Here is a 27,924-nt window from a genome sequence, read left to right as displayed (position 1 = left end):
GAGAATGCAAACCATGGAGAACCATGTGACATCTCAGTAAGAGGGTGTTAGCAACTTGGGTTTGTGTTATGTGATTTAGGGAAGGGTTCAAGGAAGAGGGACTTTACTCTGGATGGGAAGCTGTAGGAAGGCAGGAGTAATTCTATAATTGTGTATTTTAATTAGTACTATCTAGAATGACTGAATAATTAGTACAGGAGCAGCAGTTCAGTCATATTATCCAGGATAAGGAAATGTTTGCTCATTTTTGTGGCTTGGACAATGTTTATGTTTAGTCTATATCCAGGCATGATTACAGTGATCTTTTTTTTTTTTTTTTTTGTCTTCATCAATCATGGTCACAGAGTAGCCTTGTCTGGTGTTGATGTTCTGTGAAATTTCCCCCCTCTAACTTACCAAGCTCATTTCTACCTCTGCACTTACTCTGTCCTTTGCCAATTAGTCTCTTTCCCATTTGGCTCCCATCATGGTGAGTCCTTCTTAGTCACCATCACATCCTTCCACAATTTTTCCTTCTTTGGAGCCCTAATCAATATCTAAAAAGAATGTTGCTCATTTGTTTGTTTATTGCCACTGCCTCACTGGAATTTAGCTTCATAAAGGGATGGCGGTTTTTTCTATCATGTGTTCCCCGCTGTAACTCCAGCCTCTAGAAACCAGCCTCAGAGCCAAGGGCTCAAATATATACTGACTGACCGACTGACTGAGTGAATGTCACTGGGCTCATTTCTTCGAATACAGCCATAAACAATTAGTACTTGCCTTTCTCTGTTTGCTTGCTTTTAACGGAGAAGTAGGGCACTCAACAAAAACAAGTGAAGCTGGGAGTCAAGAAAATGAATGTCTTTTATTCAGCGTGCCCAATGTCTCTGTAAGTCGGGATGTGTTACGACTCCAGTACCTGAGACTTTTATGTCTCTGAATTATCCTCTTTCCTGAAAATGCTGTTAGATCCTTAACCTTACGTTTCACTCTATTTTTTAGTAAATGATTATGCCCGGACTTCATATCTGTAACCGTTATTTCAGCCAGCCACGGCCTTGCGGAAGAAACCCAACCCGCTTGCGCAAGCGCCCAGCAGCAGATAACGCGGCGCACAGGGATTTACAGTGCGCATGAGCGATTGGAAGCAGCAACGCGAGAAGTGTTGCGCAGGCGCGTTTGGCAGACTCGCTAGGTGGGCGCTCTCGGAGGCGGCGACCTAGGCTTTTGGGGAGCCAGAGAAGTCGTATTCCTTTAAACCGTGAGTTTCCGACGGTTTGCTCCCTGGCGCGGGATTGTGAGGGATTAGAAACGAATTCTGGATCGTGACTTCGGTCTTTTAGCAGCGCAGTTACCCCCCTACACCCCACCCCCACTTCGGATCCCCCTGACCTGCGGCGGGAAAGTCGTGCGCCTGCGCACTAAGCATCCCGTTCGGTCTGGAGTCTGAGGGAAGAAGGTCCTTCCCCGCGGAGCTCGCAATCCGCGCTCGCCGAGGGATCCCATTCATTCCCCCTTCTCTTCCTCCGCCCGGCGCTCGTGAGCCGTGTCGTATCAGTTCTCCACCAACTTGCGTGGGGCCTTGGACAAGCCTCCTGGCGCTCCCTTTCAGCAATCAAACGATCTCCTCCTCCAGCCCTCTTCCTCAGGTCGAACCGCTCTCCCCACTAAGGCCTCTCCCCCCGCATTCGCTGCCTCTGCAGTTCCCACCGTCGCCCTTGCCCCTGACGGCGGCTGCCGGGGAGACTCCTCTGTTAGGCACATTTCCCTTCGGCCCCCTGCCGGTGTTTCTGGGAGGTGAAAGTGGAGCCCATGGAATCCTTAGAAATGGCTCACAGTTTTCCTTCCTTTGGGGATTTGGACATACGGTGCGTTTTTAATTGTTTGCCCCTTTGGGGACAGTAGCATTTTTTAGTGCTTAGTTCACTGAGTGATTTAAACTTCTCATCTTCTCCAGTATGCCGAGTTTCACAGCTGCTTTGCTCCCCCTGTGGACATGACCCCTTAGCTGGCGTTTTGCGCCGCAGTCGCTTTGCGATGGAGGCTTCTTTAGGGATTCAGATGCAGGAGCCAACGGCTTTTTCTCCTCGTGGCCGGTTTCTGGCGGATGGCTCATTAAAACATGAGCAGAATTTTAAACTACCAGGTATGTGTTCATTGCCAAAGATGTACAGGCAACAATTCTGTAATTTCGATTATTTAAAAACAAACAACAAAAAACACGTCCTGAATCTTAAAGTGAGTTGTATGTTTATATAGGAGCATTTTATGAATCAGTGAAGCTTCATAAGATCTAGATTTAGGATTGGATTGCATTTTAGAAGGAGGATTGTAGTCCAGCCATGTCATTTTACAGATGAAGTTGCTACAGTCTAATATTAGTCGTTGTCTAAGAACACAAAGTTTGTTGATACCCAAACTAGAATTTCTCTTCTAGACCTGTGTTCTTATTTCTAATCACCATATTGCATTAAGCTTGAATTTAGAAATCGGCATTGGAGGGACTTTAACTTACATATTCAAAGGCAGAATTAGTTGACAAAAGTAAATGAAATGTTTGTAGCAGTAATGAAGGACTGTATCTCAGTGTACATCATGAAGTGTTGCTTCACCCTTACCCAGACCTTGAAATGAGAAGGAGAGGGTCAAACAATGCCTAATCTTGTACACTGAAACACGCACCTTCATTCCTGCAGTGTGCCTGGGACATAGCAGGCATTTAATAAATATTGGTTAAATAGGAGTTGCAATTGACTGTTGTTTTTTTTTCTCTTTTCTTTTCTTAAAATGTAGCTAAATGTTATTTTCTCTTTGTCTTAAGCATATTTAGTGCTTTTTCAAAAATATTAATTTTGACCTTTCGTCCATGATATATACTTATACACTACAAAATAGACTTTAACTCGACCCTAGAAAAATATGATATCCCATACTTTTGCTTTCTGACTAAGGGTAAACTCATCTTTGACGTTAAAATGAGTACCATTCCTGATGTCCCTATTTGATGAAAGCCACTATTATTCCAGTTAAAGTTTCTATGCTTAAAACTTTAGAGTTATCTTTAACTTGTGCTTTGTATTTGCTCCCCTCATCCAGTCACCCAATTTTATCTTACTTCTTTTTAGTATGTAGAGTGTTGCCTCTTCCCATTCCCACTTTCACCACATTAATTCATTCCCTTACACTTTGCTCCTGAATTACAACGAAGTTTCTTACTTAAACTGCCTGCTTTCGCTGCTTTTTTCATCCTCCAGTTCATTTTGTACACTGCCACTAGAATAATCTTAAAATGCCACTTTCATCCAGTTTCATGGATGCTTTCCCTCTTGCCTTCCATTTTTCTTGCAATTACCTGTTTTTCATGGTTCACCTTTCCCTATGTCATCAGACACATAATACAATAACAGTCATTATTATTATTCTTGTATTGTTTAGCACTCTGTGTATTCTGTCTCTTCAGTTATACTATAAGGTCCTTGAAGGCAGTATCTTGTATAGCTCCTGATGTACATTGTGCATTAGGCAGAGTGTATGAATGAATGAATCTGACTTGGCTCTAGCATACGTTCAGGTAAAAATTACTATTCTAATACTCTTCTGAAAACCTGCTAGGAAATGAAGAGTGGTGTGAATTTTATTCCAAATTTCCAAAGTTTGGTGGCTTTTATATGTAACAGAACATTGAGCATTATAAACAGTACCTTTGATAATTTATAAAACATGCTGAAATTTTATTCATATTGTTCTTTTTTATTTGACCCTTAATAAAAGCTAAGATTATATCAAAAACATAACTTGAATAAGGAGTAAAGCTGATGAAGTCCAGGCACATAACTGTCTCACGATCTAATATGATTTACTCTCCTTTGATGTAATAACTTTTGAATGGTGGGATTTTTATATATCTTTGTATTCCCAGAGCCTAACAGTCTTCAGCACATAGTAGGTACCTGAAAATATTAGGTTGAATGATTAGATATCATTCATCCAAAGGATATAAAGTAAAATTTTTAGTACAATGCCTGCATAGTATGACCCTTTGTTTTGGGATATTTGTCAGCTTTTTATAACTATTTTTCTGATAAAAATTATACATGTTTATTGAAGAAAATACAGAAAGTCAAAGTAAGAAAATATCCCACTGTACAGATATTGCTACTGTTGACATTTTGTTATATTTCTTTGGTCTTCCTGTGCATACAGAGATACATTTTTTAAAAAACTGAATTAGGATCACAGCCAACTTATTTCTGATCTCCATTTTTAACTTAGCAATATATATCTTGAACATTTCTTAATGTAATTAAATACTCTGCACTTGGACTGCCTAATGTTCCACTGCATGGTATCGTATAATTTATTTAATTGCCTTTTCTTATTGAACCTTTAGATTGTTTTCCATTTTTTCCTATTAAGAAAAATGCTGGTGAACAAAGTACCTGGCAAAGTATTAGCTCAAATGTTTATTCTTTCATTCTTTCAGCAGGCTTTTTTTTTTTTTAAGTATCTACCATATGCCAAGTTTAGTAAGTTATAAAGATCTTTTCAGTGAAAGAATGAAGTATAAACTGTATATATACTGAATGTCTCCTCCATACTGTTGAACTGTACTGGAAGGCTTGCTTTCATTGTGTTATATGGATGCTCTTAGCCTACGATTCTAAAGTGGGTTATAGGTAACGTCCTGGTTTGCCTGAGACAGATCCAGTTTATGCCTGTTGTCACAGTGTAATTATTAGTGCCCCCTTTCACTCTGAAGACTCTCCCAGTTTGGGCTAAATTATATGATCTCCCTAGTTATAGGAAGCATTATTTTAGGCAATACATGAAGCCCCAGAATAAGCATGACATATATTCCTGGAGGTCAATTTTACTCCATGGTAAGTAATTGAAAACATTTCATTTGTATGATGAATATTTCTTAAATGTCTATGTCTGTTATGTGCAGGCACCTTTCTAGGTGCTAGGTGCTAGGAATAAATCCGTTTGTAAAACAGACAAAAATCAGTGCCCTCAATCTAGTGGATAGAGATAGAAAATGAATAAATAGTATGTTCAAAAGTGATTAGTGCTGTGAAGAAAATGTAGAGGAGAAGGGGAGATAGGAGGTATTGGGAGAGGAGATTGTGATTTTAGTAAGTGTGATTGGTTGGAGAAGGCTTCAGTGTGGTAACATTTGAACTAGGACTTGAAGGTGGAGAAGGAGTGAGCTGTGCGTGTATCTGGGGAAGAGCATTCCAGACAGAGGAATCAGCAAGTACGAAGGCCCTAAGCTGGGAGTGTGCCTAGCATTTAGAAATAGCTAGGAAGTCATGTGAGTGGAAGTGGGAGAGTGATGGGAGTGAAGTCGAAGAGAGGGGTGAGGAAAGGAGGTAGTTCTTTGGCTTTTATGTGGAACAAGATGAGGGTGAAAGCAGGGAGTATAGTTAAGGATGCTTTTGCTGTAGCCAACTTGGATATATTATGTAGCAGAAAAAAATTCGCTTAAAATTTCAAAACAGAAGCGTAGACCTTCATAATATTTAATGAAGACCTAAATAATATTTTAGTTTGTGGACTTTTTTCAGGGTCTTTCCCCAGTCCTCAAAGTATATATTCATTGGTCTCTGCCTTTAGTAGTATTTTCTAGCTTTTGATATGAGTACTCTCTTTCACTGTCTACTCTCATCTCCCAGTTCATAATCTGGGGATTTTTCATTCACTTTGGTTGTCAGGAAATTTTTCTGTTGTTCAGAAACATCAAAGTTGTTCTGCAGTGACAGGAAACCTTAATATAAACATAGTTTGAGTTTTGTAGAGATATGTAAGTGCATAGTAAGTGAGTGGTGGTGTGGAAGCACATTGAGCTTGCATAGTCATTCACATGGCCTTGCATTACAGTATTTTCTTACTACTTATATTTTCTTCCTGCTTATTTCTAACAGTTAACCAGCACCTCTACTACTAACTGCCAGCTCATGTTTATGCAAAGGGAAGTTCCAAAATGTGGAACTCGTAGGAAAAGCATAGAGTATTGTAGTTGGAAGGTAAAGTTCATCTAATCCAGTTCCTTTGTTTTAAGGATTAAAAACCTGAACAGTAATGTCGTTTAATTATAGGAGTTGAATGAATCCAGACTCTTTAGATTCCAGGCTTTTTTCTGTATCAGCACTGTCCATTAGACTTTACGCGCTAACAGAAATGTTTGTATGTTGTCACATATGGCTAATGTGACTGAGGAAGTTGATTTTTAATTTTATTTCATTTTAATTTAAATAGCCACATGAAACTATATCATCCTACTACAAAGCTTTTTGTGTAATTAATCATGTGTATACAACAAAGCATGCACACAAACACTTCAATACATTTAGTAATAAAGAGACCACAAATGGTTCTTAAAATATTTTGTCATACCTAAACACCATTAATTGTAAGATACACCATTATTTTATGTACTGCTCAGAAATACTGCCAGTTATACTGTGACAGTGCTTTCCTTAACACCTAGAATTTTTTTTTATAGTTATTGGAAGAGTTCTTTTAGATGTAATTAGACAAATAATTGTATATCTCTGGGACATACATGAAATGGAAAATAAACATTTCAGATCTGTCCCTTCTGAATCACTTTTTATACTCAGACTTGTTAATATCCTATTTTTTTCCCCTCACAATATTGTTCTCATACATTAGTTTTTGTTTTTTTGGCTGCATTGGGTCTTCATTGCAGTGCGCAGGCTTCTCACGGCGGTGGCTTCTCTTGTTGCGGAGCACAGGCTGTAGACGCGTGGGCTTCAGTAGTTGCAGCATGCGGGCTCAGTAGTTGTGGCTCACGGGCTCTAGAGCGAGGCTTAGTAGTTGTGGATCACGGGCTTAGCTGCTCCGCGGCATGTGGGATCTTCCCGGACCAGGGCTCAAACCCATGTCCCCTGCATTGGCAGGCAGATTCTTAACCACTGCACCACCAGGGAAGTCCCTGTTCTCAAACATTAGTGATGCAGAATTTCTTTGAAGAATTCATTTTTTAAAAAAGCCATTGTTAATGAGTTCTTAAGAACAACCCAGTTATGTGGAGCTGGCCTACATTTGATTTCTACTTCACCACCTTTACTATTCCTCCCTACAGCCATTTTGGCTCTTAAGGATTAAATGTGAATGCTCCTCTGTGATTTCTTGAATTTTCTTCAGGTCATTGACACCTGTTGTATAAGTTTTGATGCTGGCCAGCAACAGTTGTAAGTTGCATCCCAATTTCAGAGTCGTTAAAATTGTGTCTTAGAATCAAAGAAATTTAATAACAAATTGAATATATCATTGTAGTGCCTTTTCATGATGCCTTTCCTATGACACTAGAATTTGAAGCTGGTTGGACTTGACACTCATTAGGAACGATTGTAATTGACTGTGGCAACTATTACTGCTAGAAAGCCAGCTTTTCCCCCAGGCCTTGGTTTTGTTTTTGAGAGAGAAGTAGTGTGGTAGCTGATGGTGAAGTGATTGCTTTTGTCTTTGGCTTCACTCTCTTGTAACTTGTAAACTTTTGCTTTTTTTTTTTTTTTCCTACAGCTGTCTCTGAACAACCATGATGATAGTAAGAATTCATTCATTCAACAAACATGCCAGGCAGTTTTCTAAGAGCCGAGTGCATTGTGGTGAATTATACAGACAGGGAGCCTGTACTGGTGGAGTTTATATTCTAGTGGGAGGAGGCAGACAGCAAACAAATAAATAAACAGGATAATTTTATAGTGAATAAGAACTCCAAAGACAATAAACAGGGTAATGTGGATAATGGGAGGAGCGCTAATTTAACTAGCGATGTCAGAGGAAACTGTGACAATTGAGCCAGCCATACGAAGTTATAAGGGAAGAGGATTTCAAGCAGAGGGAATAGTAAGAGCAAAAGCCCTAAAGAAATAATGTTAATAATAGTAACCACAGCAATAAGAATCACCAGTATAATTTAATATTTACAATGTGTCGGGCATTGTGTTAGAAGCTGATCTTGTGTTGTGTATATTATTTCATTTAATCCTCACAGTATTTCAGCGGCATGGGTACTGTTATGCCCCCTTTTCTATAGATGGGGAAATTAAGGCTCACAGAGGATAAGCTGTGTGCTCTAGAAAGGCCATACCTGCTGGGTAATAGTGGAGCCAGCATTTTGATTTAGGCCTGTCATCTCCAAAACTGGTTCACAGGATTACTGTTATATTGCCTGTTATATTGAAATCCATGAAGCTTCTCCAGTTCATCTGCAAGGTAGATGGGAAGGTGAGGGTAATTTAAGTAAGTTCTTCCCATTACCTTAGATGGAGTGATGTAGTGGAAAGGCTACTGGATTAGGTCTTCTTGGCCTCTTATTTAATCTCCACCTCTTAGTATTCTTAGTATTCTTCACCTCAGATTTATCCTCCACTTGTCATCTTCCTGCTTAAAAACTTTACATGGCCTTCCTTTGCATCCTCTGCCTTTCCTTCCTCACCCACATTGAATTATATTATCTCTCCTACTCTTCCCTCACTCCACAATAACCCATGCCTTTTTCCTTTTCCATGTCTTTGCATACATAGTAGTTCCTTCCTAAAATGCCTTCTTGCACTTTCTCTACTTGGTGAATGCTTCAAAACACAGGTTAACAGTCACCTGAAGCCACCTGGCACCTTCAGGAGTGTTCATTCCCCTCCCCCCTTCTACCTAGTAATATGTGCATTCCTCTAATATTACAGTTAAAATCTTGTATTAAAAGTGAGCTTTTAACATCTGTCTCTTCCACTAGGCTAAGCTCCTAGAGAACAGGGGCTTCCACCACCTTTGTTCATTTGTATTTTTAATATACCAATTGCTGGGCACTTTTAAAAACACAGTGTTTGTTAAATGAGTGAGTCTATAAACTTACCAGCAGTACCTCTGTGAAATTGGATAAGTGATTTAATTTCCCTGAATATGGATTCCTTCTCTGAAAGATCAGGATAATTATTTCTGTTCTCCCAATATCACAGTGCTGTTATGTAGATCTGAAAAGATAATATGTGTGAAGGTGCTTTGAAAATGCCTTAAAACTGTTGCATGATGCAGAATGTTATTATAACTTTAAAAGTAGCTGATGCTTGGCCTAGATATTGTAATAAAATCTGAGGACTCTTGAGTATGTAGTTCTTTTTTGTATCCAGTAGTTTATCACATTTTGTATTATTGCCTCTCTGAATTTTAACCATGTAGGTTTTTGTAAAGAGCTTATATTTATTTAAAAGTAATGATTTTTCTGCTGTCAAGATATAGGATACTACTGGTAATTGGGACAATTTTTAAAGAATATATTTTTTAACATTCTTGAGACCTTTAGTAGACCTTCTTTCTAGAGTATACTGTGAATATTCAATATGTAAAACTTTTCCAAGCCTGTAAGATTTTGTATCTTTGGGGGAAAGAAACAGTTTTCAAGAAGATTGCATTATGTCCTTGTCATGCCATCTAGTGATCGCAGCACAAATTGTTTAGTTATTTTTTAAATTTAGCCTCTTCATTGTGTTGTACTCTGTGCAGTGACAATGTATCTATATGTTAGTATGTAATTTCAGAGTAGCAGCAATTGGGTATGAGTGATTCAGTTACTTTGCAGTTTTGTCTGTTCAGGAGGTGTGTGAGTTAGAGCAACTTGATGGGGTTTTAGTCTTATCATGAGTTTAAGGTTTATTATAGATACTTTTATTTGTAATGTAATTACTTATGTTTTAGAAATTATTTTATTGAGATTTTTCAACCTAAGTAATTAATTGTATCTAAATTCTTTTTTCCTTGATAGGTGTTAAGAAAGATATTCAGAAGCTTTACGAAGCTGTACCACAGCTTGGTAATGTGTTTAAGATTAAGGACAAAATTGGAGAAGGTAATCTGGGGATATACTTCATTATCTTTATAAGCTTTTTTTTCCTCCTGTTTTCCTTTATATAATCTTGATTTTCATTATTATTTCTTATTGGAAAAATACCCCTTTTAAAAATACTAAGACCATGGTTATATTACTAATTATCAGCTTTTCTTTTTTCCTTGGAAAGAATCTAAGAATAAATAAATATTTACAGTAAAATGAACAGTCCTATTTTAACCTTTATAATTTTATACTATTAAAAGTATTGCTGGGGGCTTCCCTGGTGGTGCAGTGGTTGAGAATCTGCCTGCCAATGCAAGGGACATGGGTTCGAGCCCTGGTCTGGGAAGATCCCACATGCCGTGGAGCAACTAGGCCCGTGAGCCACAACTACTGAGCCTGCACGTCTGGAGCCTGTGCTCCGCAACAGGAGAGGCCGCGACAGTGAGAGGCCCACGCACTGCGATGAAGAGTGGCCCCCACTCGCCACAACTAGAGAAAGCCCTCGCACAGAAACGAAGACCCAACACAGCCAAAAATTAATTAATTAATTAATTAATTAAAAATAAAAAGGCAGATGCTTGCTTTAAAAAAAAGTATTGCTATATTAATAATATATTATTAAAGATAATTATTAAAAATAAAAAGTTTAAGATTTAAGTGGGGGGATTTGATCATGGAAAGCTGAATCTTTTTTCTCTTTCTCCATTGCGTTTAGGTAGAATTGTATGTTGAACAATGGCAATTTTTCATGGCAAAATGATGAAAATAAAGTGGTACAATATTTATAGGATAGTCAGTATTTATGTAAATACCATTGAGAGACTGGCAATCATATTGATTGAATGAAGGGTGAATTTGGCAGACAGATGTGAAGGGATTGAGAAGATAAAAGATAATAGAACTTTTTAGTGACTATACTGAGAAATAGTAAAAACTTAACAGTAAAAAAAAAAACAACAGCACTTCCATTTATTCATTGCTTGCTTTTCACAATGGAAAGTGTGAGATGAGAAAAGGCTGAGTCAGCGAGGGCAGAGAGATTAGAGGATGAGATGATTTGGGATGTAAGAAGCAAATCTTTATATTTTTTTTCTTACCTTTTTTTGAACACTGACTTAGTGTTCAAAAACTTTGTTCTGGAAAACTGATGTCCTCATAACGAATAGTGAACTATTCCTGGAGAGGGGGAGGAGTGGAGTGTGTTCTAAGGCTAATAAGTTTGAAAACTATAGCATGTATAGCTCCCTTTTGGTTATTTATGATATACTTCAGTACATTAAAGTTCTAGAAATAATCTATCAGTTTGCTTTAACTCAGTATTTCTCAGATTTAACTGACCACCAAATCTTATATTTTTTTCTCTTTAGTTTCATGGTGAATTTAAAAGTTTAAAAAAACTTTTTAAAATAAAAAATGTAGGTTTTTTTGCCCCCTAAGACTGTTATCATTTTTACTTCTAACAGAACTGAATCCAAGTCTTAAGAAAGTAATTTCCAATGATAATATTGTAGAAAGATACTTGGTAGATTGGGTCATACCATGGAAATATTTTATGCTAACTCAGTTAAACAGATTTACTGTATAGCTTTGCTGAATTAATATACCCCCTAAAGATGTGAGGACAGTTAAGAATGTATTAAAAATTGAAAATAAGTTGTATTTACAAATGTGTTTGCTTTTTGTATTCAGTGTCATTAAAATATTGATGACAGATTATGATAATTTTATGGGTTCCAAACAGTTTTTAAGAATTATTTTAGCATTGTCTCATAAACATTTTTAAAAACCAAATATTGAAAAATCTAATAAATTGTTTTACAGGCACTTTCAGCTCTGTGTATTTGGCCACAACACAGTTAAAAGTAGGACCTGAAGAGAAAATTGCTCTGAAACACTTAATTCCAACAAGTCATCCTGTAAGAATTGCAGCTGAGCTTCAGTGCCTAACAGTGGCTGGGTAGGCAATTTAAAGATATTTTTAATTGAACTGCTGTATATATTTTTTAAGATTTTTAAGTAGATATCTAATAGGGATGGTGAGATTGTGGATTAAACATATTCTTCAGTCAGGTGTTTGCAGTTTGCTAGCACTTTTCCACTAATCTTGGAATGGCTAGTTAAGTTTATATTAATTTTTAAAGTGGATTTCTCCTGAGGCTCAGCTTGACTTCCTGTTCTCTTACCACTTCTTTTTCTAATCTTTCTGCCAAATCATAAACCTTGGCTTCCATGGTGTAGATATTTTTTAAAATGTGGGGAACTCATATTTCACATCTTCCCAGATATTGACAGCCTCATCTCATATTTTATTTTGAACAACAGAATCCTCTGGCATGTCTTTCTGTTTGGTTTCTCTCTGCTAGGTCATCCCTGTCAACATAGAGACGTGATGCAGTATCTCTTATCCTCCCTGTACTGCCGTCCCCCTTCCAGCTACTCCATTATTTCTTTGCTTCCCTTCATGGCCAGACTTCTCAAAAATTACCTGCACAGACTGTTTTCACTTCCACACCCGCCTTTTGCCACACACACACAGTGAGGCTGCTCTCCGCTATGCTAAATGGAAACTACTTTAGGGGCAACCATGACTTTGTTTTGCCGGTTCCTTTTTCTGTTCACATGAACTCCTGGCAGTGTTTAACATAATTGATTTGAACCATTGTCTTTTGACTTCTGTACTACCATATACTCCTTGTTTCTTCCTGCTTTATTTGGCCTTTCATTTTCAGTATCCTTTGCCAGTTCTTCCTCTTCCACCTGACCCCTCAATGTTGGAGTTCCTCAGTGCTTGATCCTGGACTTTCTTTCTCTAGACTTCTTTAGGTGGTGTCATGTATTCCACGTGGCTTTAAATATATAGTAATGATTCCCATAAGTGTATATCTAACCTCAGACCTCTTAACTGCAGATTTGTATGTATCCACCTGATGATTTGATATTTCCATTTGGGTACCTAATAAACATCTCAAACCTAATATGCGAAAAACTAAATTTTAATTCACCTTCATCTGCCCCAAAAATTACCTATGGCAACAATCTGCCTTCATCTATCCATCTCAGCAAATGGTACCACAGTCTGCCTAGTTACTCAAGGCAGAAACCTAGTAATCACACTCAATTTCTCCATTTCTCTCCTAGTCCACTCCATCACCATGTCCTGGCAGTTCTGCCTCCAAAATATTTCTAAAATCTCATCCATATCTTTGTCTTCTCAACTGCTATCTCAGTCCAAGTCTAGATTACTATAGTAGCCTGCTTCTTCTCTTCCCCTCTTAATCCCATAGTCACAAAACAGCCAGAGTGATCCTTAAAATATAAAAATATGTATGTATGTAATATAAATTGGATACTATTACTTCCACTACTTAACAATTCTTCAGTGGTTTCCCAATGTTCTTTGAAAAAAAAATCCAACTTTATCCCATGCCAGTCTTTCCACCTCCTTCACTGTGCTCTATTTTCTTTAGCTTCTCAAATTTGTGTCAAGAGCTTTCTCACTTCAGGGCCACTACCCATACTTCTTCCCTATCCAGGAAGACCCCTCCCAGTCCTTGCATGCTAACCCCTCATCTTTCTGCTCTGAGCAAGAATGGTACCACTTCAAAGAGGTCTTCTCTGAATTAGATTCTATTTTTTATTGTCACAGCACCTTTTGATATCTTTCAAAACCCTTACCATAATTTGTCATTATTTGTTACCTGGTTTATTATCCATATTGCCCACTATTTAGGAAAGTCCATGAGGGCAGAAATCATGTTAATTTTAATTCACCTTCTCATCCTTAATGTCTAACATAGTGTCTGTCAAGTAACAGTGCCCACTAAGTATCTATTGAATGAATAAACACGCCTATTAATTTGTTTTACCCCTCTGTTTATTACAGAAGACAAGAGGATAAGATGGCTTCTGTAAGGCATGATTACATAGTACCTTCTAGTCCCCTGAATAAGATTATTCCTTTTTCCACACTTTAAATAACTCCCTCTACCACTTTTTCTTTCCTTGTTGTTCAAAAATGTGCATGCTAAAAAAAGTCTACCTGATCTTGCTTCCTTTCTAGCTCCCACACTGGTTTTTATTCTTTGACAGATATTTCAGGAAAATTGTGTTTATGTTCTGTTTCTATTGTATACTATTTTCCCTCCTTAAATCCTGTTTGGCCTCTTCCTTTCCACTTAAACTGCTTTCTGAAAATTAGTTAATTTCTTTTTGCCAGTTAATTCCTCTTGCCAGACTGAAAGCCTTCCCTCAGTCCTTATTCTAATTGACCTCCTTGTTGATCACCCCTTCCTTGAAAACTCCTCACTTGCGGATGTCCCTATCTGGGCTTTCTGCTCCTTCCTTATTTTGCCCTCCAACATGAGACTTTTCCAAGGCTCAGTTTTCTCTTCTCTAATAATTTCACAGCTTTAGGTATCATTTATCTATAATATTGTCACTGACTTACACTTGACTTCTCACTTAAGATATAGTCTTGTATCTAGATATCTCTATCAGAATGATGAGGTTTTGGTTTTTGATGCTTCTTTTCCTGTTTTCTCTACATATTTTGTTGGTATCCATGTTGTTTTAGTTACTCAGTCTCAAAACTCTGAAAATCCAGTTTACCCTATTTTCCTCACCTTTCTCTGAGGTAGTATAGTATAGTGGTTAAGAGTCTAGGTCTGGAGCACACTGCCTGGATTCAGATTCTGGCTCCATGACCTACTAGTTGAGTTACCTTGGGGAAGTTCCTTAACCTGTCTGTCCCTCAGTTTCCTTATATGTTAAAAAAAAAGGGGGGGTGTAGGAAATAATGGCACCATCCTTATAGGGTTGTTGTGAAAATTAAGTGAATTTGTTGATAGGTGTGAAGTGCTTAGATCAGAGCTTGGCATGTAGTGAATGTTCAATAAATATTAGCTATTATTAATTTTTACTTGATTTATTTATTATTGTTACCATCTTATCTGCTACTAAGTCTTGTTAATTCATTTTTATTATTCATCTTTTCCTTCCCATTCTGTCACCTCCTCAATTAAAATTATAATTATCTCATTTTGAATTATAACCTCATAACTGGTACTGTTTGTTTAAAAAAAAAAACCTTTATCTTGCATAAGTCAGTTAAATGAGTAATCTCTCCTGTATGGTGATGGTTTTAAGTTAGTTTTCTGGCATTATTTATGCATTGCTAAAACTGCATTTTTTAAAAAACTGCATAAAGTTTCAGTTCATTTGACCTTTCTTCTCAAGTTCATTGTGCATTTTTCCACTAGGGGGCAAGACAATGTCATGGGAGTTAAATACTGCTTTAGGAAAAATGATCATGTGGTTATTGCTATGCCATATCTGGAACATGAGTCCTTTTTGGTAGGTTTTAATATTTCTTGAATTTTTATTAGCTAAGCATTTCATTAAAACAATCTTATAACCTTATTCATAACTTTATTTTAGGACATTTTGAATTCTCTTTCTTTTCAAGAAGTACGGGAATATATGTTTAATCTGTTCAAAGCTTTGAAACGCATTCATCAGTTTGGTATTGTTCACCGTGATGTTAAGCCCAGCAATTTTTTATATAATAGGCGCTTGAGAAAGTAAGTATGGAAAGTTACCAGCAAATACTTAATACTTGACTGAATCTGTGCTGTGGGGTCCATCTCTTAGATGCAGAGCATCCTGTAACAGCCACACACATCTTTTTCTGTTTCAGATTTTCACTGTGGTTGAGGAAGGGAAATACACTCAAGGAGAAAAAAAAATTGTATTAGTAAAACAGTGTACGTCATGAGGTGTACCATGGCTCAGTGGAAATAGCTAAAAGAGACTTAGAAAGGGTCTAGTTTTTTGTTTGTTTAACCTTATACATTTATCTCTGGGCTTTATTTTTCTTTTCTAGTAAATGAGGGGATTGGACCACATGATAGCCAATTTCATGTTTCAACACTAAAGTTTTGTTTTTTGACTATTTTTTATGCTGATTATATACATAGAGGCATTGTAAGCTGAAAACTTAAAAACTGCTGTTTATATAATGGCTCATATTGAGTATAATAAGGATAATAGAACCATAACTTCTTGGGCTTTTGTATTCCTGACTTTTAGTTTTTTCTTTAATTAATCAGATTTTTAAACCATGATTTTAATTTATTTTTCTTTTAAACTTGTTTAATTAAAAATTATCTGCTATGGTGCCATCTCTGCCACCATCAGAGGACAAAGGATTGTGTTTACATCCTGCATTCCTTGTTGCCTTGTCTGCACAAGCCATGGGAAGAAGGGGAGAAAAGATGTTTTCTTGTGTGGGATACATCTTTCCTTAATTTTCAGTAGTTAGCTATTAAATCCTTACCTTGTCTGTAAAACTTACTTTTCTTTTTTCAAGAATGTTATAAATCCTTAATTTATCCCCCAAAGAATACAGTTTGTGTGAATATGGTTTGAGCATATTATGATATTAACTAAGCTTTGTTACAGAGAAGTAAAAGTGCTTATTTTTGTTTCATAGGTATGCCTTGGTAGACTTTGGTTTGGCCCAAGGAACCCACGATACGAAAATAGAGCTTCTCAAATTTGTCCAGTCTGAAGCTCAGCAGGAAAGCTGTTCACAAAATAAATCCTGTGTAATCACCGGAAACAAAATTTCACTGAGCGGCCCAGCAGCACCTAAGGAGCTGGATCAGCAGCCTACCACAAAAACTGCTGTTAAAAGGCCCTACACAAGTGCACAGATTCAGACTAAACAAGGAAAAGATGGAAAGGTTCTACCTCTTTTATTTCTTAAGTACTAATACGGTTTTAGAAATGTACTCCATTCAACATGGGGAGTTATAATTCTAGGATAACGCAACAAAAAAACAATGTTGTTTACACGTGTTATATATTCAATTGATTAGATTTCACTAAGATTTACAATAGATTGTTTTATGATTTCAAAACTGAAAATTTTGCTTGGTAGATTTATAATGTCTTTGTCATTATAACTGCATTATATAACAAAAACGGAAAGTAATTTTCCCTGCATGTTATAAAGTTCATATTAATTACCCTTTTTAAAAGAAAGCATTAGTTATAGGGGAAAAATTCTGAAGTGTCTATCTCCATTTTAGCTGCACAGCAAAATGTAACATCCATGCAGGTGGTTTTAGAATTTTTTAGTTATATATATTTGTGGACTATGATAACATTGTATGGGGGTTAAGAGTTCTGTCTAGACTGTTTTCTCCTTTCACAGAAGTGTTTTGGTGCCTGAGAATGACTTGGATGCAGCTGTTTTTGTTTTATGTCACTTAACTCTTTCAAAACTATGGCAGAGTACAGCTGGCAGAAAGTGTTACAGATATAATCCTTATTTTCCTTGTTTTTGTTGGTATTGTAGGAGGGATCTGTAGGCCTTTCTGTCCAGCGCTCTGTTTTTGGAGAAAGAAATTTCAATATACACAGCTCCATTTCACATGAGAGCCCTGCAGTGAAAGTAAGTAATGTAGCTTAATAGTGCAATCATCAGCCAGTCGTACACTGGAGAGAATTTGGGGAATGGCTAGCTTTTATTATTAGTAAGTTTTTAAGAGTTTTGCTGTAGCAGAAGTTATTACTGCTTTGAGCATCTAGTCAATGCTTTCATTTTCTCCAGTTCTGAACTTTTCTTTTGGAATTTTTTGTCATTTTTGATTAGCTGACTATTGTTGCTCTTTCTCTAAAGGAACATTTAGAACGTTAAGGCCTTTCCTCTCATTGGCTGGAACGTGAGCTCCCAACAACTAACACATTTCTGACACACAGTTGATAGCGTAAAGATGTTTGTAAAATTTACAAAATTATCACCAATGTTAAGTGGTTTTTAATTGACTTATGATATCCTGTAGCAGCTAGATAGCATGAGGAACAAATTAAAACTGATTTTAGCCAATGTAATTGTGCAGTTTACAGTTCTGAAATGGAGTTAGACACTAGAATGTAATTGTTTTGTAACATTTCAGGAAAAGTTCTAATAAAGTGTAATTCAAATATTCACCAAACTAGGAATGGTTAGTAAATTTTTAATATGTTTATTCAACATAGTAACCTAAAAAGACCTTAAATATTTTGATAGACGAGTGTTTATTTACAATCCAACAGCACATTCAGCAGTTTTGAAAGTTATGCTTCCCCTATTGCTTTTTGCTCTACTAGCATCTCAAAGGCATCATGTTAAATGCCATGAAAATAGAGAATATGACTTTTCTTTTACAGCTTATGAAGCAGTCAAAGACTGTGGATTTACTATCTAGAAAATTAGCAACAAAAAAGAAGGCTATTTCTACAAAGGTTATGAATAGTAGTGTGATGAGGAAAACTGCCAGTTCTTGCCCAGCTAGCCTGACCTGTGACTGTTATGCAACAGATAAAGTTTGCAGTATTTGCCTTTCAAGGTAATGTGTTTTGATGGTGCTATAAAATCACCAGCATGCTGCCAGACAAGATGAGAAATTGCATTGATTTTGGTGGACAGTTGATTTGAGTGAGTGAAAGGGAACAATGCAGTTCTGTGAACTGCATAGGCACTAATGCTGATTGGTACCTTGAAGAGCAAATGACAAGTATTGTCATATTTGTTCCCTTCACATGCAAATGCTCTTTGGAAAACACATTTACTTTTACATGCAAATAATTTTGGTAGGGGTAGGGATAGCTCTTATGAAACTTCAGAATTGCATGTTTTACTTGCTGATTTAATCTTGTTTTCTTTCTTTTTTCTTGCCTGTGTAGAATAACCTGAACCAAATACTAGAACTCTTCTCTCACTCCCACCTCCAACTCTTTGCCACATAAATTTTTTCTTCCCTTCAAGACTTTTATAAGCTTTCATGAGCCTTTCCTGATTAACTCAAGTATATAAGTGAACAGGTATCTCAGAAATTAATCACTCCAAACAGAAATAAATTTTTATACCTCAGAGTTCCCATTGTATTCTATTTTTCTGTTATGTTCTTACCATATACTACCTCTTTCTATGCCTGGAAGTTACCTTAAAACCCTTCTGGAATAAGGCCTGGGAACTGGTGTCGGGGGAGAGACCTATAGAAACAAAATCCAGGATTTTCATCACACTGGATTATCATTTGCTTTGTAATAACTTTTATTTATATAGATGTCAAGGTAGAATTTACTGTGAACTAAATTGATAAATGTTATTTTTTGGTCTTAAATAATTAAACTTTACATAACTAGAAAAATCTTATTTCATCATCATAAGGCGGCAACAGGTTGCACCTAGGGCAGGTACACCAGGATTCAGAGCACCAGAGGTCTTGACAAAGTGCCCCAACCAAACTACAGGTATGTTGCACTAGAAATACAGAACCCAGTTAAATTGGTTGCCGTGGGTGTGTTTTATTTTATGATTTTTGTCTACTTATGATTAAATTTGAGCTCTGCTGCTTTTAACTAAGTTATGTAAGTGGTTCTAGCAGTGTGGCATTCCCATTTTTGAGATAGTGCTATTTATGAAAGCTCCTAATCCTAGTGTTTCCTTTTTTTTTTTTTTTTACCTGATAGATTGCATTTTGCTTATCTGTTTACAAGATGATTTCACCAGGAATAATTTTAACATCACCTTTGTGGGGGAAAAAATTGTGTTTAGTAGTATTTGCTAACTTAAGACTTGCAACATTTTATGTTTGTCTAATACCTGAAAATTCTTCTGTGATACACATATGATTGTGTGTTTGATTAAAATTTTTTATTATTGTGAAAACAATATAATAGCATTAAAGAGATTTCTGAAAAAGAAAAAAGTCTATAGCCTGAAAGAGTTGTCATGGAACATCTTATTGAATAGATGAACCCTGCTGTTCACTTGGATTATGGACCTTACAGAAATGTATTCATTTGTTCTGTGTTTATTCTGTGCTTGCTAATGATATAAAAAATGAATGAAACTCTGCTTACACTCTGGTCAGGACATACTCGCAAATATAAAATAACCTGTTAAGTATGGTTATAAAACTTTATACAGAGTATTTTAGGGGTATCTAACCTAATCTGAAGGGATTATGGAAGGAAGTTCATGGAAGATAGAACGTCTGAAAAGAGAATGTAAATTGGAGTGAGGGGTTTGCATGAGCAGAGGAACTCAAGAAATAGCATGGTCATACAGGAATCAATAAAAGTTTAGTGTTGCTAGAATGTATGATGAAAGTCAAGGAGTGGTGAGAAATAAACCTGGAAAAAGGTAGACGGTCTCAGATCACAGTTGTTATATGGCTTGGACTGTACCCTGTAGGTTTTGGAAAGTTATTCAAGGGAAAGGGATGGTAATAATTGTATTCTAGAGGGGTCATTCTGGCAGGTGTGCAGAGAGGACCAGGTCCAGGTGAGAGATGATGAAAACCTGAACGGGGGCAGTAGTAATACAAATGAACAGAAAATTGAAGAATTGGGGACTTCCCTGGCGGTCCAGTGGTTAAGACTTCACCTTCCAGTGCAGGGTGTGCAGGTTCGATCCCTGGTCGGGGAGCTAGGATCCCGCATGCCTCATGGCCAAAAAAACAGAACATAGAACAGAAGCAATAGTGTAACAAATTCAATAAAAACTTTAAAAATGGTCCACATCAAAAAAATCTTTGAAAAGAAGAGCAAAGAATGGGAAAGGCAGAGCTTGATGGATAATTGGATGCGGGATTTGGGTATGAAGTGGTGGGGAAAAGGCATCCAAGATGTTTTTCAGACTCCTAGATTGGGAGATTTGAATGGGTACCAGTAACCAAGGGGAGAATAAAGAGGTAACTGGTATACAGGGAAAGATAAAGATGATTGGGGGCATAATTGGTTTGAGATATATGTGGAACATCCAGATAGAGATGTCCAACAGAATAAAAGTAAGTGAAGCACAGGGAAGTCTGGACTGGAAATACAGTTGACTGTCATCATTACTATATAAAAGGTAGCTGAAGCTGTGAAGTGTATGGGCCAATAAGGGAGAGTATATAGGGTAGAAGTTGGAACTCTGGGTAACCTCAGCCCTTAAGGCTTACAGGAAACATTGAAGGAGCAGGCGGAGGTACAAAGGGAACCAAGAAAGGCAGATGATGCAGTGGCCAAGGGAGTAGAGCCAACAACTTGATGATACTGGGAGTTCAGCCATTAGGAGAGAAGATGTCCCTAAACATTTTTCTTTTGGCCACACGGCATGTGGGATCTTAGGCATGTGGGATCTTAGTTCCCCGACCAGGGATCAATCCCATGTCCCCTGCAGTAGATGTGCAGAGTCTTAACCACTGGACAGCCAGGGAAGTCCCCCTAAACATTTTTTTTTAAAATGAGTTTATTCTCATGAGGCTGAGCTGGTCTTAATCATAACTGCCAGAATTCTAGAGATTGATTGTTTCTACAGCAAAAGTTAGGGTTAACATCTTGCTGAAGATGAGCTTCTAACGTTTAATGCTTTTCACTAAAGTGAAACACTTTCATTACTATGGTGTGTAACTCTTGGGGTACATCCAGATTTTTTCCTACGTAGCTACTTTGGATTTATTTTGATGTTATAAAATGTGCATTTACTTAGTGATGAGATATCCTTTTAAACTTAGCAGCTTTCATGTTGCTCAAGAAAGAAAATATTGTATTTTGCATTAAGGATGTTAAACCAGGGATTCTTAACCCTGAAATCATTAAAAGCACCTGAGGAACTTTAAAAAAAAAACTGATGCCTGAGCCCTACTCCAGACCAATTAAATCAGAACCTCTGAGGGGATTGGCTGGGGCATCAAAATTTTTTTGAGGCTCTTAAGAGGATTTGAATATACAGTAAAGGTTGAGAACTACTGATGTAGGAGTACAATTAAAGTTTGTTTTCTGTTACAGCAATTGACATGTGGTCTGCAGGTGTCATATTCCTTTCTTTGCTTAGTGGACGATATCCATTTTATAAAGCAAGTGATGATTTAACCGCTTTGGCTCAAATTATGACAATTCGTGGATCCAGGGAAACTATCCAGGCTGCTAAAACTTTTGGTAAGCAGTTTTATATTATGGAACAAAACAAATACCTTTGATTTATCTCCTACAAATCACTTAATAAATTATTATGAAATTCTCTTTACAAATAAACATATTCATAATGTTCTCTGGTGTTAGATACAAAGTTTCTCAATTGCTTGAAAATTAATTGCATTGGGTAAGAAAATAATTTATCACTTCTCTTCTCTACATGTAATCAGTTTATCTTATCAAGCGCAGAGTACTACACTTTTCCAGCATTTAGAGCTCAACTTTATAATCTTAAACAAAAGAATAAGGAATAAAATCTTAACTCCCTGTAGTTATGGTTTGACTTTATTGCATAAATATTTTTCATTATATGTTTTAATTTGTTTATTGTATATTTATTAAGCATCAGGTGCTCTTGGGCCTGCCTTAAATACTCTTAGTCTGTATTAACAAGTAAATAGTTAATTATAATACAGTGTAGTAAGGACTGCAGTAGGGGACATAATAGGATGTATCTTGTTGTCAGGTTCCTTAGGGTTAAGAGTAGTGGAGAAGCGAAATGAACAGAATACCTTTACTGATGGATTAATATTATAAGCATTTATTGGATGTGGGAAGTCATCTTAGCTACACAAGTTCTTGTACTTCAAGTCTGGGATATGCAGTGTACCTCATAGGGCACTTGAGAATTATCTCAGCCTTGCTCTTGCCAACAACTTGAACTCAAATGGCCACCTTGTATTTATTCTCCATGCACAATTATAGTTAATACTTTCCAAAGTGGGTGGGTGTAATTGAGTCAGCATGCTGCCCCAAAATATGGAACACTCCTTTGGGACAAAATTTCAGTCAGCCCACCTCAAAAGTAGCTGGGCTGCCTGTTGCCCAGCCCCAGAATCAGTGGGTCTTAATCAGGGGTGCATATCAGAATTGTCTGAGGAACTTCAAGAAATACATATGCCTGTCTCATCCCACCTATTCCTGGAAAATATGATTCAGAAAAGTATGATACCTAGAAAGCGTTGAGACTTGTTAGTTTGAAAAAACAAGTGATTTTGACCAAGAACTATTTCTGAGTAAGAACTACTGCAAAAATGATTGTCCCTCACTTGGGCACCAGTGCCGTGGTCTGATCCACCAGGAAGGCTTACTGGCGGTTGTGGTTCTGCAACACAGTCAGTCTACGACTTGCACCTTTCTTGAAACTATAATAAGAAAATTTTATCTGAGGGTGATAGGGTGATATATTACATATACACATGGGAAATGGAACCATGAAGCAAAGCCTTGGAAATTGTATTCTTACATGAGAATGTTTATTTTCAACTGATGGGGAAAACTATCATCTGCTGTTGAGTAACTTGCTAAGAAGTTTATGAACATGAGATATATCAAACCCTAAACATTTTGTTGAAGAGCTCAAATCTCCCCCATTTGTAATAGTAAATGATGACCAAAAATGCAAGTGCAACATCTAACAAAAAAACATCGTAGGGCAAGCATCATGACAGCATAACAGGCAAGGGCTTTTAGAGATTTATCATTGTAATGCTTGCTCTCATATTTTAAAAAATGCTATATAGCACTTGTCTTAGTTTCATTAGTATGACTTCTGTAGTTACAGCTGACCCTTGAAAAACATGGGTTTGAACTGCTTGGATCCACTTATTTGCAGCTATTTTTCAGTAAGTACTACAGTACTGCACGATCCACAGTTGGTTGAATTCACAGATCAGAACTGCAGATACGGAGGACAGACTATAAATTTATATGTAGATTTTTGACTGCGTGGGGTCAGCCCTCCTGACTCCCTCGATGTTCAAGGGTCAGCTGTATTGCAGTCAAATCTTACTATAACTTTGGGCTGAATACAAAAGGATTCAGAACTTCAACAGCGATGACCTTGTTCCCCTTTATGACCCAAAGAGACTTATCAGAACAGCAGGAGCACTTCTCTACTTCTCTTGTGTTGTGTGTAACCTTCCCCTCTGTCCTCAACCCCTAGACCTGGCCCCATTGTAGACTGTCATTAAGTACTCGTTGAATTAAATAAATTCAGAAGAAAAACCTTGAGCTATTCTCCTCTGGCTATAATTTTTTAGAGAGAAGAGGAATAATGAAATAGATTTAAAAGTAAAACAGGATTAACACGCTATACCCCCACAAACTTAGTTTTGGGTAGTTTATTTCCTTTGTCCCCTCACTGCTTCCCCCCACCACCTTTTTTCCCACCACCTTGGTCTACCTATCCAGCAGAGATGAGTGTATGGTGTATGTAAAAGTAACTTTTTATCATCCAGAGATAGATTGTTTTGTTAACAATCCACATGCCCCAGAAAGGAATCTAAGTGCTGTGCAAACTCATTGTTTAGAGCCATTTCTATTTAATAAGGAAATACGGCAAAAGTAACAGACTATTGCCTATTTGTGTGCCTAGCTTATTTTTGCCCGTGTCTAATAATTTTGTTGGGGAATTGTTTCAAAGACATTTATATTTTTAAAAACGAAGATCTGGTTGGTTTATTAACTGATTTAAAAACATTTATTGAGACCGTATGTGTACTAGGTTAGGTAGACTATTATTGAGTCTCTTCTCATAGAGCTTAAATTCTAATGGGGGAGAAAAAATAAACAACTACATACTGTCAGACAGATGGGTGGTATTGCGAAAAATAAAAGGGTAAAGGGAGTGAAGAAGGCTTAGCTATTTTGAATAGGTTGGTTAAGGACTGCATCTGTAATAATGATGTGATATTTGAACAAAGACGTGAGAAGCAGAATAACACCTTTTTGTCTAGTCCAACAGGCATTAATTGAGAACCTAGTATGTACCTAGTATGGATGTCTAGGTTTTGGGGGTTCAAAGATAAATAAGATAGTCACTATCTTCAGAGAGCTCATAGTCTAGCAGGTGAGACAGACATATATTTTATCAGTTACAATACAGAATAGCAAAAGTAATAATAGAAACCTTCACAGGATATAACAGAAGCTTAGAATGATCAACTCTGTGAGTGTCAGGCATCTTAGAGGTAAGGCTTGAACTGAGTGGTGCCCTAAGTGGGAGTATTCTGGGCACGGAGTTGGGGGGGAGGTGCAGGGCATCCTAATCAAAGACAGGAACCATGTAGTTAGAGGCATGTAGAAGCTTGGAAGGGGGAGAGGGAATGGGAGCTGCTGCTGATTAAAGATTACAGAAGAATATAATGAAGCTGGAGACTTTGACAGAGTCAAGTGAGTCCTTTACTTATTAAGTCACTGCTTTCTACTTACTATCTTTCACTTTATGATTTGACCTTCAGCTATGTAAGGTAAAACACAACTTAAATATAGCACGTGATGTTCTATCTCATATTCAGTGTAAATATATCCAAAAAGCATGCAGTTGGACTTGCATGTTTCTCATGGGAGAGACTTCTGATATATTCAAATAATATAAAATATGTATATTTTTTCTCTTTTAGGCAAATCAATATTGTGTAGCAAAGAAGTTCCAGCACAAGACTTGAGAAAACTCTGTGAGAAGCTCAGAGGTGTAAATTCTAACACTCCTAAATTAACAAGTGATATACAAGAGCTCACATCTCAAGACCCAACTTTTTCAGAGAAGATGGACCATAAAGGTGCTCACCTCATACAAACACCTAAAGCACAACACTCAGGGAATTCATTGTGTAAAGGGGACAGTAATGGCTGTGGGGGTAATCTTGATGAGTCTCCTACCAATCTAGAAGGCTGGGATGAGGTACCTGATGCAGCTTACGACCTGCTTGATAAACTCCTAGATCTAAATCCGGCTTCAAGAATAACAGCAGAAGAAGCTTTGTTGCATCCATTTTTCAAAGATATGAGCTTATGATTATTGTTCTTTAAAGTCTGCTGTTGTGTATTGTGAGGTGAGGTGAAAAAGAGTTATTTGTAATAGCCATAAATTCTTGATTGGAGACCCGGGCAGGGTGAATAATTTGTTTAAAAATCTCCTGACAGATTCTAAAATATGGATTAAGATTACTTAAAATGACTAGGATAGTTCTTAGACTAACAAAATGATCTTTGAGTTTGATCTACCCGAGTAGGATCAGATCTTTCATTTCCCTAATTACTTGTCACTGCCATATGCAGAAATAAAAGCAGTTTTAGCCTAGTACATAGGGGTTCAAGGTACGAGTCTTAAAATGAAGGGTTGTGACAGGGATTAAATGAGTCAAAAGACTTAGTTTACTGGTTTCTTCAAACTATCTGTACTTTTGGAAAACTCCACCTGGTGCTGGTACTCTAACCATTCTGTAGGTAAAGAAGATAATTTCCTTTTCTAGAGGCATATATTATACCTTTTATGAACACTAAAACAATGAGAAAATATTGGGGGGATATTACTTGAAATTGAATTTAATTTATTCATTTTTTAAAAGTATTTTGTGAAAGCATTTTTTGTGTGAATTGCCATGTTTTTCTTAATGGTTTCTCTTGATTTTTCTGCCTTCTCTACCCCCACCTAACACATTCTCCTTGGAAATTTTATGATACTTGCCACAAAGTTTCTGGGTGCTTTGTTAAATATTGCCTGTGTTCACAGTTGAGAAATTAAAATAATGTGTTCACTGGTTGATAAAGGGAAGCTGCAGGACTAAGGTAGCTATTGATAGTCCAAAATGCTTTTCTTTTTCTCTAAACATGTATGGTTTTTTCATACCATCTTAGGTAGCTGCTAAAAGGAAAAGTGAACACAGAATTGAGAATATTATTGGAGACTTTTCCTCTGCCTAGAGCCATTCTATATCCTGTTTTGACCAAGTTGGTCCTGCTCAGAGAAGGATGCTTACTAGTGTCTTGGGGTAGGTTGGGAAGAGTTCTAATGAAGTAGGCAATGTAGAAAAGGAACTAAGAGGTTTATATATTACGACATTTCAAAATGATATATATATCGATGACAGCATATCAAATTTACTATGGGAAATAAGTCTGCGAGTGTGGATCTGCTGAGAAGTTTCCCACTTAGTAGTCATAGAGGTATAATACAGCTAAGGAAGGTACAACATTCTTTTTGTTGTTTTGAGCACTGAAGTTAGTATGTCTTATCTGTACTCTGTTTGGCAAGTATTATATATATATATACCATTACCATTGATCTGCTATCTTCTCATGCTGTAATCTTTTTTAAAAAAAACTTGAATGTTGTTGAATTTGTATGTTTAATAAAGTCATCCTTTTATATTTTTTATGTCAATGTCAGACTACTCATTTGAAAAATGCCCTTTTTTAAAAAAGTATTGACCACTAGGATTATTTTCCTTCTGAGACTGATGAATTCTCTCTGTTCGGCAAACAGTTGGTAGTAGATTAACAAACATTGACCTGACTCAAGTAATATATGAAAGATAGATGTATTTCTTTATAGAAATGTGGCTCACAATCAAGTTAACATATTCTCAGAAAATTAACAGGAAGAAAAATTTACCAAAAGTGCAAGTAAGGAGACATTCTCTAAGAAAGTTTAATATTCAGGGCTGTGGTTTCAACTTTCCATTAATGTCTTTTGAATAGAAAAGTTGAAATACTCGACTTTAAGAATAGAATTTGGTTGATATGTAAGGGAAGGTAAAAGGAGCTAGTGTTTTAAAAGATATCCAGTGTTACAAGTTAGTTCTCAGGGAATTTCAATCCCACTAGAGAATGTTGCCTCAATTTTTGGTGTTTTGTAGTTAAAAATTAGGAAGGAGCTTCCCTATTCATATTCTTCAGGTTTTTCAGCCTTCTGAACACTATAACGACAGATATCTCCCTAAAAGATGATATTAATAGGCAGAATAGTCATTTCTAGGGGAAGATTGAGAAGGTAACTAGTTAATGCCATTTCCTATTACTATGGAATCTCCCAGAATATTCAGCTATTTTTCATTGTCAGCTTTTTAAAATTCTTATTGCTCAGACTCTTGAGATAAAACTTATGGGTGTTTTCATTTAATAAACCTTAGACATTTATAACTATTAATATAACAAGCTACAAGTATTGGTTTTCAAAACAGGCTGCAGCTCTCTAGCATTTTTAATAAAACTTTTCCTTATAAGGAGATGCTTATAGTTGTCTTAATGACCTAAATAAAAATGTGGCTCAAGAATGGTTATTCCAAAGA

General features: G+C 36.8%; 1 protein-coding gene across 2 annotated transcripts; it reads left to right on the top strand.

Moving 5' to 3' along the window:
• The first annotated feature begins 1,105 nt into the window (after nucleotides 1-1,105).
• Nucleotides 1,106-27,017, top strand: CDC7 (cell division cycle 7). 2 transcript variants are annotated; one of them, XM_022553360.3, is made up of 12 exons: nucleotides 1,107-1,243; nucleotides 1,940-2,128; nucleotides 9,770-9,853; nucleotides 11,660-11,795; nucleotides 15,097-15,190; nucleotides 15,275-15,417; nucleotides 16,329-16,581; nucleotides 17,199-17,294; nucleotides 18,053-18,231; nucleotides 19,056-19,138; nucleotides 21,665-21,814; nucleotides 25,255-27,017. In XM_022553360.3, exons 2-12 carry the CDS (start codon nucleotides 2,020-2,022, stop codon nucleotides 25,647-25,649), a joined length of 1,722 nt encoding a protein of 573 aa, XP_022409068.1. In that variant the 5' UTR covers nucleotides 1,107-1,243; nucleotides 1,940-2,019; the 3' UTR covers nucleotides 25,650-27,017. The 2 variants fall into 2 exon arrangements, with proteins under 2 accessions (XP_089775931.1, XP_022409068.1); XM_089919805.1 differs by lacking the exon at nucleotides 17,199-17,294 and having other exon boundaries at nucleotides 1,106-1,243.
• Nucleotides 27,018-27,924: the final 907 nt, after the last annotated feature.

This window comes from Delphinapterus leucas, chromosome 1 (genome assembly GCF_059928025.1).
Source record: "Delphinapterus leucas isolate spDelLeu-1000000601 "Yukka" chromosome 1, BTC_Dleu_Yukka2, whole genome shotgun sequence".
NCBI classification, from domain to species: domain Eukaryota; kingdom Metazoa; phylum Chordata; class Mammalia; order Artiodactyla; family Monodontidae; genus Delphinapterus; species Delphinapterus leucas.
Note: the sequence above shows the minus strand (reverse complement) of the source record. Positions and strands in the feature narration are given on the sequence as shown.